At 47.0% G+C, this 11,744-nt stretch overlaps 1 protein-coding gene across 1 annotated transcript; it reads left to right on the top strand.

Annotated features, from left to right (window-relative positions):
• The first annotated feature begins 96 nt into the window (after window positions 1-96).
• Window positions 97-8,216, top strand: RRAGC (Ras related GTP binding C). The gene is made up of 7 exons (XM_065041412.1): window positions 97-600; window positions 2,390-2,593; window positions 3,827-4,026; window positions 4,889-5,003; window positions 5,570-5,712; window positions 5,802-5,950; window positions 6,217-8,216. The coding sequence occupies exons 1-7, from the start codon at window positions 343-345 to the stop codon at window positions 6,366-6,368; spliced, it is 1,221 nt and encodes a 406-aa protein (XP_064897484.1). The 5' UTR covers window positions 97-342; the 3' UTR covers window positions 6,369-8,216.
• The last annotated feature ends 3,528 nt before the right edge of the window (window positions 8,217-11,744 follow it).

Consider the following 11,744-nt stretch of genomic DNA (forward strand, 5'->3'; position numbering starts at 1 on the left):
GTCTTTGCTAAAACGTCCGCTGAGGTGCCTGCCTGTACAAATGACGCCCGTAGCACCTCGAGGCCTCTCCGACGGACGTGAGGGACCCGGCTTCACGGGTGACGCTCGCTCGGGACGGGCGGGCCCGGCCTGGCCCCGCCCCTCCGGCTCACGTGCGGCGGCGCCGTCAGGTGACTCGTGTCGTCTGACCGGAGCCACACTACCCCCCCTGCCGTCCTCAGCCAATCAGCGCCCCGGAGCTCGGAGCTAGCCAATCCGGGGCGGGCTGTGTGCTGTCGGGCTGCGTTGGCCGCGCAGCAGGAGGCCCGGGACGGGCGCTGGCGGCGGCGGGCGCGGGCGGACATGGCGCTGCAGTTCGGCGGGGCGGGCGCAGCGGGCACGGCCGAGGAGCCGGCGTTGGTGGGGAGCAGCTTCGGGGCTGCGGACTCGTTCCCCAAGGACTTCGGCTACGGGGAGGAAGAGGAGGAGGCGGAGCTGGAGGGAGGCCCAGGGCCCGGCGGCGGCGCGGGCGGGCCGGGCGGCGGCGCGGGCGGGGCGGACTCCAAGCCGCGGATCCTGCTCATGGGGCTGCGGCGCAGCGGCAAGTCCTCGATCCAGAAGGTGAGGGGCAGCCGGCGGCTCCCGCCCCGCCTGCCACGCCGCCTCTCCAGCGCTGAGCGCGCGCTCCTTTCCGTGTTCCTGTGGGGGCAATTTCTGCTTTTTAATGTGGGCGAAGTTGGAGCGATGGGAGGCTCCTGTTAAAGACACTTCCCAGAACGGACTCCGAGAGGAAGGTTGTATAGTGTAGGTTGTAGCCTTTGTAGTTCTTCCCTTTAACACTTCAAAAATAAAAGGTGAAGGTACTGGTGTGAAATTTATCACGAGGTGTTTTCTTATGGATGTGGCAGTGGGACAGGTGTGTGATGCCCAACCTGCGAGTGGGGCTGGAGGACACTTGAGCTGTTCTGCCTTTTGATCCTTTGAAAGACGCTTCTGCTTTTCTGTGAGCAGAAAGGCAGCTTCTGGTTTCCTTTAGTACAACCAGGCGGTCAAAGAGGAAGTGAAACTGTTTTGGGGCTGTAGGTTTGTTGGTAGCTTCATGAAGTTGCTGGTGTTTCCTAATAAAAATAAGACAAAACTGACTATTTTCACTTGTTATGTAGCTCCAGACAAGTGTAGCACTAAGAATCATCCTTGTTCCTAAGTGCAAGTATTGTATTTGTAGTCCCTGTCTAGACTTAGGGCCCTCAAACTTTCTTCAAATGCAAGTGCGGAGTCCTCCAGAGGTCCTGGGGACATTCCGATTGGACACAAGAGGGAAAATTTTCCCAATGAGAACACTCAACCATTGGAACAATCTCCCCGGGGAAGTGGTGGATCCCCCAACATTGGACACGTTCAGGATTCAGCTGCACAGGGTGCTGGGCCAGCTTGTCTAGACCAGGCTTCTGCTTTTGCTGTCGCTTTACAGATGTAGCTTTTGGACTATTTTAATGACCAAGGTTAGTAGTATCAGTTCTCTGAGGACCCATTCAAGTAGTTGTACAGGAAAGGAACAGTGCGATGTTGAGTATGCAATAAGAGGACATAACATTTATCTTGTGCTGATGTGGCTTGGGAATTGGAAGCTGTGGTTCTGTTGCCTGGGAGCTCATTGCGCTGCTGCCTGAGCGAACCAGCTGTGGTAATAATTGGAGGTGCTCTTGGAGTATCAGGAAGTTTCTCTTCAACACCGTCCCTGCAGAAACTATTTGTTTTCTCCTTTTGGACAATTGGATTTTCCGTACTGGTATAACCTGAACGTTCAGTAGCAGGTTGAGTGGTGGCCGGGACAACCCGGTGAAGGGCTCTTCCCTTTGGGTCACTGTGAAGATTCTTATAAGAGTTTTGGCTCTGATGGTTGTTTCCCTTCTGAGGAAAAGGATGTAGATTGCTCAGTTATTCCTGTTTGTAGACAAAGTGTCAAAGAAAGTGAAGCTATCTTATGTTGGTTACTTTCTCAGCAACTTGCAATTCTTGCCTTAGATTTTCTCCTTGCAGCCTATAGGTGTTGCTACAATGTACCCGATAAGGTGTCTTGCAGTGGCAGGTTGTATTTGATCGTTAGACCGTGAGATGTTGTGGCAGTCATATTTGTCACTGGTTGGGATTACTGTTTGGTCATCTGGGAAATGTTACTTTTTACACTGTTACTGTAGTGTAGGAACAGGTTGATGATATCGTGTCACAACACTTGGCAGCAGACTAAAAGTGAAGTTGCCTTTAGGAATTTCTCAGAAGCTTGCGGTTGTTTAATTAGCACAGTGACTTTATACCGGAATAGAATGGACAAACCTATTTGTAAGATTCAAGTCACAGAATTTTTACCTGTGTCTTCTAATAAAGACTATTATTTGTGTTCTTCTAACAGGTGGTGTTTCACAAAATGTCTCCCAATGAGACTCTGTTCTTGGAAAGCACCAACAAGATCTACAAAGATGATATTTCCAACAGCTCGTTTGTGAATTTCCAAATATGGGATTTTCCTGGACAGATGGACTTTTTTGATCCAACATTTGATTATGAGATGATCTTCAGAGGAACAGGTGCTCTAATATATGTTATTGATGCCCAGGTAAATACAAATCACTAAGAATCACACAGAACCACAGAGTGTCAGGAATTGGAGGGGACCTCAAAAGCTCATCCAGTGCAATCCCCCATGGAGCAGGAACACCCAGATGAGGTTACACAGGAAGGTGTCCAGGCGGGTTGGAATGTCTGCAGAGAAGGAGACTCCACAACCCCCTGGGCAGCCTGGGCCAGGCTCTGCCACCCTCACCCCAACAAGTTTCTTCTCATATTTAAGCGGAACCTCCTGTGTTCCAGTTTGAACCCATTGCCCCTTGTCCTATCACTGGTTGTCACCAGAAGAGCCTGGCTCCATCCTCCTGACACTCACCCTTTAGATACCTGCAAACATGAATGAGTCCCCCCTCAGTGTCCTCTTGTCCAGCTCCAGAGCCCCAGCTCCCTCAGCCTTTCCTCACACGGGAGATGCTCCACTCCCTCCAGCATCTTGGTGGCTGCGCTGGACTCTCTCCAGCAGTTCCCTGTCCTGCTGGAACTGAGGGGCCACAACTGGACACAATATTCCAGGTGTGGTCTCCCCAGGGCAGAGCAGAGGGGCAGGAGAACCTCTCTGACCTACTGACCACCCCCTTCTAACCCACCCCAGGTACCATTGGCTTCCTGGCCACAAGGGCCCAGTGCTGGCTCATGGTCACCCTGCTGTCCCCAGGACCCCCAGGTCCCTTTCCCCTGCGCTGCTCTCTAATAGGTCATTGCCCAACTTACACTGGAACCTGGGGTTGTTCCTGCCCAGATTCAAGACTCTGCACTTGTCCTTCTTATATTGCATTAAATTTTTCCCTGCCCAGCTCCCCAGCCTGTCCAGGTCTCTGGATGGCGGCCATGTGCCAAGCAAAAAGAAAATCATAAGGAAGTTGCCTTTTTGCTTGGCACATGAGAGGAATGATCAAGAAGCTAATGATATATATTTTTAGATAAGCTTGTAAAACATCTGTTGTTTATCAATTGGCAACCTCACTTTTGGTGCGTGATTTTGGTTTTGTGAAGTGACTGGAATGTGTGTTCCTGCTCGAGTGGAAAGGGGCGAGTACCCTCAACTGAACTTTTCTGCAATAATATGAGAACCTGCTTGTGCTAAAATGCTCTGGATTATCCCTCCTTTCTCTTCTTCAATACTCTCTAGTTACAGAAGTGAAGTTATTTTGTCCTTGTGCAGAAGGGAGTCGTTGTCATAGATAAACCCTTGTCATTCATTCCTGCCAAAACTGATTTACAGGATGACTACATGGAAGCTTTAACAAGACTCCACATTACAGTTTCAAAAGCCTACAAGGTCAACCCAGAAATGAACTTTGAAGTTTTTATTCATAAAGTTGATGGATTATCGGATGACCATAAAATAGAAACTCAGAGGGATATTCATCAGAGGGCTAATGATGACCTTACGGATGCTGGGCTTGAAAAACTTCACCTTAGGTGAGTTAAAGATTCTGGCATGTGATTCTACTGTTGCTGGTATCCATAGTGTCTTTATCCAGGTGTCTTTTACAGACACCTTTAAAACGAGCTATCTTTGCTCTGTTTTTACTGCTATTTTGAGTCTTGTGAAGCCTTTAAGTATTGCCAGTATCTCTCAGTGTGAACCGAGTGGAAGGCAGGAACAGGACTGGAAATCTAGTCATAGAATCACAGAATAGTCTGGGTTGGAGGGCCCTTCCCAGCTCTCCCAGTGCCCCCCCTGCCATGAGCAGGGACATCTTCGCCCGCTCAGGTTGCTCAGAGCCCCGTCCAGCCTGGCCTTAAAAGTTTCCAGGGATGAGGCATCTACCAGCTCTCTGGGCAACTTGTTCCAGTGTTTTACCACCCTCACTGTAAAATAAAACAGACCAAAACCAAACGTCTTCCTCATGTCCAGCCTGAATATCCCCTCTTGTAGTTTAAAACCATCACCCCTTGTCCTGTCGCAACAGGCCCTGCTCAAAAGTCTGTCCCCATCCTTCTTATCGGCCCCTTTTAAGTCCAGAAAGGCTGCAATAAGGTCTGCCCGGAGAGACCTTTGTGCTGAACGTTCTGTAAGCTGTGTTGTGAAAGCAGGCTCGCGTTTTTCTCTCTGCTCTCCCATCTCCCGGGGCTGGGGGGAGTCTGTTTCGCATTTACTCCAGTTGCTCAGCAATCAGATTCTTGGTGCAGTGGACAGGCGTATTTGTGATAAAGGCATCTCAGATGAACCATCAGGCCTGAATGTTAGAAAGCATAGCTTTAAGATTTCTGTTGCAATTCTGAAATACTCTTGAATCTTTCTTCTCTTTTCTTCCTTTCCCCTCCATCCTCATCTCAGCTTTTATTTGACCAGTATCTATGACCATTCAATATTTGAAGCCTTCAGTAAAGTGGTCCAGAAGCTCATTCCGCAACTGCCAACGCTGGAAAATCTATTAAATATCTTTATATCAGTAAGTGCTAATCTAATACAACTTTGAGTGAAATACACGGAATGGTAAAGCGAGTCCATCTGCCAATGGGCGCTGGCCAGATGTGCCCTCGGGAGGTCCAGGTGGCTCTTGCCTTGGTGCACTCTGCTGGCCTGGTTGTCCTCGTTAGAAGCTCTTTACCACAGCTAAATTGTACTGGTGCGTGCTTTGTGAGTCTCTAAATACTGACAAAGTGTAGTTTGGCTGGTTATAACTGTTGATACGGAACTTTTCTGCTAGCACAACGTACTGATTAGTCTGCTAAGGCGTTTAGTCTAATGTGGTTGTACTGGCAAGAGACTTTTCACAATACGAACTTGGCCTCGAACTAAATTGTCTGCTTCATGTGGCCTGTGAGACTTTTGCCCTTATTTTTTTAGCATTTGCATTACTTACAGAATTTGTAACATAGAAATATGCTGCTGTATACTTTAAGTCCAATAAAATATCACCCTAGAGACAAGGCTGGAGTAGCGTATGAATTCTACTTGAGATTTTTTAAATGCGTTTATTTTAAAAATTCATCCAAATTCTTTCTCTTCCCGAAGAATTCAGGCATTGAAAAGGCTTTTCTCTTCGATGTAGTCAGCAAAATCTACATTGCAACAGACAGTTCCCCTGTGGACATGCAGTCATATGAGTTGTGCTGTGACATGATTGATGTAGTGATAGATGTCTCCTGTATATATGGGTAAGTGATGAACGCTGCATTTCACAGGTATTGAAGTGACCTCTGCATGCCTGCTTGATTATATCTGGGGTTAACTCATACTTTTTTAGGTTAAAGGAAGATGGCACTGGAAGTGCCTATGATAAAGAGTCAACGGCAATTATCAAGCTCAATAACACAACGGTCCTGTACTTACAAGAAGTAACAAAGTTTTTGGCATTAGTTTGCATTCTTAGAGAAGAGAGTTTTGAGCGCAAAGGTAAGGGCTTCCCCCATTGAACGGCTTTTATCTAATGTTTTTTATCAACTATAAAATATTAATAGGACTTTACAAGTCACCTTGATTTTTGTGTAACTAAATCTAAATCTTGTTAAATCTTCTGAATCCAAATTCGTACTAAAATAAGTAGCAAAATAGCTGTTGGTTAAGTAAAACATTTTATATTTGTTTTGAAGCTCTGTCGATTATGTAAATGTGCCAAGCTGATCACAGTTTGTCCTCTCCCTTCCCTCTCCTCTTGACAGGTCTGATAGACTACAATTTTCATTGCTTCCGCAAAGCCATTCATGAAGTCTTTGAAGTAGGTGTTGCCTCCCACAGGATATGCAACCATCAACCAAGCGCCTCAAATATGAAAGCAGTGACTCACAATGGCACACCCAGGAACGCAGTCTAGAGAACTAAGGACGTTGGACAGACTTGTCAGCTCTTCACTCTCAAGTTTTCTGGAACAAAAGAGGGGTAATCTGAAAGCCTGAAGGATGTTTTCACCGGAGAAGAGTGGCGCTAACTGGGGAACAGCAGCTTGTAACTCGCGTTGGACAACTGGAACTACTGTAAGAATACGTTGAGGCCAGTGGAGTTAGAAATGCCGGTTTGAAACCAGCTTTGTTACATGTGCAGTGGTTTTTCAGTTTGGAGTCCTGTTTTAATCGTCTGTCTCTGACTGATTGCCCAGTCAAAACCTACAAATTATTGAGATGAGTTGTGCGTGAAACACTGAATAGTCACTTGCTCAACTTTTTTTTTTAATTAATCCGTAGACTATCCACTTTTGTTGAAGTTTACCCTTTTGTAATTAAAAAAAGTTATTGTTCAGGCTTGTGAAACTCAGGCTTTTTGTTTGGTGAGGCTGGTCTCACAAATCATTCCATAAAGTAGTTCTTGCTCTTGCTGGTGTGCTCAGAGTATTCGTGTGAATTCAGTACTTACTAAGTGGATGGAAGGTAGAGCTCTGTTCTAGTGATCCTAAGCTTGTTCGGAGAGCTGACCTGGAGCTTCATTTTAAGATTGTGATACTTCGCTTTCAGACCATGCTTCTCGGTACGCCCCCTTTGACCAAAGGGAAGCGTTAAAACCAGAAATAAACTCCCTGCTCTCTTTTGCGAAAATGTGGATGTCATAAATCTGTGATTAATCCTATTTACAACACAACCGCATGGCTAACTAAACTCAAATGCCTGCCATCTCTTGGAATAAAGCAACCAACCACTCTCAGCTCTTCCCAAGTGAAGAAATGGCAAAGTAACTGACTTCTGATGGTGGATCTCCCTCTGCCCTCTGGCTGATAATCGAGACAGATCCCAGGAAAATGTCTGAGGATGTTATCCTTGCATGGCAATTAAATATCAGCGTGCCACAACCTACTAATAATACTGGATATTGAAAGTGCATTGATTCACTGTGGCAAACACCTTGTTTGTCACCATGCAATCTGAATAGAATAGTGTTTCCTGATTTTTGTGAATTCTGGCTTTCATACTACGGGAAGTATATATGAATTGTTTTAATCTAATTTATTGGTATTATTACTGCAGATGTCATACTGTACATTGGCCTTGCTATGCAGCAAGCTCAGCTACTGGCCTGTAAAGATCTCGCCTCTTTTTACCCGTCCCTGTGCGTGTTCTGAAGCCACTGGACCAACTGACTATACAAGCAGCACTATAAAAGTTTCTGCAAGAAGATCTGTAACTGCAAGCGATCCCTGTGACTGATATATTTATGTGGTCAGAAATAACCATGGGGTTGCTTCTGTGCTTTTCGAATGGATTTTCATTGAACCTATGTAAAAATGAATATACATGCATTAACATTAGGGTGTATGCACATACCGTGTAAATGTTTTTCCTTTGTCTTGAAGATGTTGTATGATATTAAATAGATAAAGGTTCTGCTGTTCTACAGTTAGCAGGAGACTCGGGAATTCAAGTGCTCTGGTTCAGTTTTCTTAGTAACAGGTGCAGTTCTGAAGGCAGGCTGAGCTGCTTTGTCGTAACGGAGCTGCAGGGTTTTTTAAGGCATCGCTGTGGGTTTGTAAGGCTGGGCTTGTAGCTGCAAGTCTGTCGCACTGTGGTTGTACCCGAGCTGGGAGGAGAAGGAGTCGGCCAGGCCGCGGCAAGGAAGGTCATTCCCATTTGTGCAGTGAGGTTTTCATGTCCTGAGCACACGCATACGTTCCTGTCTTTGTCTTCACTCTTTACATGATTTTGTGTTAATAAAATGGAAAAAGGTCAAACTGTAACGCTATTGTTTCTGTTGGAGGGTGAGGCACTTCAGCAAAAGTCCTAAAAGTCGCTGCAGGGAGATGTCCTATTAGGGATAAGGCAAGATCACAGTCTCTGCAATAAAAGAACTGAAATGGTAAAGGAGACCATCAACTGCTGCTTCACCTTTCTGCTCCATTTTCCCCCCGTCCCCGAACCTGCACTGGTACAGATGCTCTGCAGTCTTCTTTGCACACGACTGAGATTGTGTGCTTCTAAGGAGAAAAAAAAGGTGCAGACAGGGGAGGGTGTGAGGGAAAAGGTGACCAGGCTGCAGGGAGAAGGAATAAAATCTCTTTCTGATGTGTGGGGCTGTGAGGCGCCCTGTCCCCCAGCAGCAGGAAGGGCCTGGTGTGAGGGGAGTGCCCGGTGTGAGGGGAGTCCCCGTCGTGAGAAGAGTCCAGGTGTGAGGGGTGTCCCGGTGTGAGGGGAGTGCCCGGTGTGAGGGGAGTCCCAGTCCCGACGAGGGTCCCGGTGTGAGGGGCGTCCCGGTGTGAGGCGGGAGCGCGCTCTTGCCCCGCGGTGTGGCTGCCCCGGCCAGCAGGGGTCGCTCGAATGGCGGCAAAGGCACCTGTGCGTTCGGCGGTTTCCGGCCGGTTCCGTTACTGTCCGGGAGCCGTCCGGGAGCCGTCCTCGCGCCGCCACGCACGTGAGGGGCGGGAAGCGCGCGCTGCCGCAGTCCAGAACGTTCGAGCGCCCTCAGGACGGGCCGTGGCGGGTTCGGGGCGCGGCGGCCGCGCTCGGTGCGGGGGCTTTCCTCATTTACCAAAGATTTTCTAGACCCTTTAGTGTAGAATATCGTGGGGTTTTTTTGTTTGTTTGTTTGTTTTTTTCTCGCGATAGGTGGCACTCTTGTCACACGTCTACAAGGAGACTTTTAAAAATGTTTCCTTTCCCGAAGCCACCTTTTTAACTTTCTGTCTCCAGCCGGCTTTACTTGGGACAAACACCTGCTCAGTTGCTGCTGCGTCGCAGGCGAGTTCAGAGGCGTTTGTGCTTTTTCCTCGAAGACTGAGGAACCTTTTCGAACAGAACAGCCAAGGAAGACCGTCGTCTTCAAACTCTCGTCAAGTGCTGTGGTTCTGTCTCAGGTAAACCATATTCTTTTTATTTGCTTTACGTCTCCCCGTCTTCCCGGTGCCGTGCACATTAAGATTAAGAAAACAAACAGAAACCACACCACCAAAAACCAAACAACAGAAGAACCCCTAAAATAGTCCTGTTTAAAATGAAATAATTATTTTTAAAAATAATAATAACAAGCAACCTCTGTCTCTAGTCATCCAAGTACGAGGTATACCCTTTATCTGACTGCTGAAGGCATGACTATAGCAACCTTCCATTAGCTGATAGATCAGAACCCTACCTTTTATGGTTCCTGAGGGAGTTTAACTTCTTCCCATTAAAAATGAATAATAAAATTTAAAGCTTTCATCATAATGGGGTTAGGAGGAGATGTTTTGCTTTTTATAGCTACACCAATGATCGAAAAGCTGGTTGAAACCATTGCAGAATTAGGGAAGAGGTCATCGTTAGAAGACGAGTGGAAAGAGCCTTGTAAAGAGCACTCTTGGATTTAATTCAAAGATTATTTCTTGCTGGTGCCGGTAAGCGGGTCATCCCCCCTTCGTGTTGGATGTGAGACAAAGGGAAGGTGTGGGATGCCTCGGGCTCACTGGAAATCCAGATGAGATATTTCAGTGTGAACGGTCTGCTGCAGACTTTTTCCTAGATCGGTACGCAGTAAAATTAAAAGTTCCTCTGTACCCCCCCCATTTCTGAGTGACAGCTCAAGATCTTACCTCCATATTGTGGAAATGAAAGAGATGTGAGAGAATTTTGTATGCGTTTGCCCCCGTATAATGAAACATATGCCAGGTAGCTGTAAGAGGCTTAAGAGGGGCCTGAAGTGGTCATAGGGGACTTGCTGTGTTAAGAACAATTATATCTCTGGTAGGTTAGAAAATAAACAGAGCATTGGTCCAGAGGGAGGGAAGAGCATTGCTGATTAATTATTTGTTTCCCCCCACAGTCTTCCCTCTGCCCAGTCTGAATCAAAACTCAAGAAAGAGCTTTATCTGTACTTTCTTCAAATGATAAAATGGTTCCTCTGCACATTTTCTTAATCTGTGACATCTGTTCCGAACCAGCTATGCTAATAGAACTGCATTCAGCTTTACCACTGCCAGGAACTGATCTGAGTAAACAGTAAGAATTATCCAGAATCCTTTCCCAATATAATGTTCAAATGAATCCAGTTCTCTGATGTATCAAGAAGTAGCTACTTGTAAAGATGTTCCTCTTGGAACTCCCACTTGTATGAGTTATTGTGAAGGTTTACAACTTACCAGTTATGAACTGCTATGGGCATTGTGGCCATAAATGCTGGTTTATGATACTGTAGTAAGGAAGCTCATTGCTGGTTTAGTTGCCTTTTTGTGCTGTGTTTTGTTCTGCACCGGACCAGTCAGTACGGGAGAAGGAAATACAGTAATGTAGTAAAGAAGCTGGACAGAACTGACATTTTATCCCTAATTATGGACCAGTACTTTGAATTTTTCACACTGATGTGCTATATAGTGGAAGGCATTTTGCTCTTATAAAAATATGGACTTCCTGTATATTACCTTCCTAAAAGGAAAAAATTGTCACTTTGGATGATCAGGGTTATCGATGAAGTGAGTTATGTTGAAGTTCCAAGTCTATTATAGGCCACCTAGGGTGTCTATTCCAGGCCACCAGATCAGGGTGAGGAAGTTGGTGAGGCCTCTCCACACAGCTGAGAGCAGCCGCACAGTCACAGGCCCTGGTTGTGGTGGGGATTTGAACCTCCCTGATGTCTGTTGGAAGGACCATTCAGCCAGCCACAGTCCAGGAGGTTCCTCCAGTGCCTCGAGGATAACTTTGTGATGCAAAGGGTGGAGGAGCCGACTAGAAGAGGAGCACTGCTGGACCTCATCCTCACTGACAAGGAGGGGCTGGTTGAAGCGGTAAAGGTTGAGGGCTGCCTTGGTTGCAGTGACCGTGAGATGGTGGAGTTCAGGATCTCCTGGGGCAGGAGCAGGATAGCAAGCAGAATTGCAACCCTGGATTTCAGCAGAGCAAACTTTGGCCTTTTCAGACAATTGCTGGGGGAAATCCTGTGGGCAAGGCTGCTTGAAGGTAAAGGGGCCCAAGAGAGTTTGTTAGTGTCCAGGGACTGTTTCTACCGGGCACAAGATCAGAGCATCCTGACATGTAGGAAGCCAAGGAAGGGAGCCAGGAGACCTGCGTGGTTAAACAGGGAACTGCTGGGTGTGCTCAAGTGGAAGAAGAGAGTTTACAGATCATGGCAGGAGGGGCTGGCCACTTGGGGAGAATATCAGGCTGTTGTCAGAGGGCGTAGGGAGACAACTAGGAAAGCTCAGGCCTCCTTAGAATTAAAGCTGGCGAGAGGGGTCAAGGACAACAGGAAGAGCTTTTCCCAATACGTGGCAGATAAAACTAACAGCAGAGGCAATGTAGGC

The sequence above is a fragment of the Columba livia genome, chromosome 26 (assembly GCF_036013475.1).
Source record: "Columba livia isolate bColLiv1 breed racing homer chromosome 26, bColLiv1.pat.W.v2, whole genome shotgun sequence".
Lineage (NCBI taxonomy): Eukaryota > Metazoa > Chordata > Aves > Columbiformes > Columbidae > Columba > Columba livia.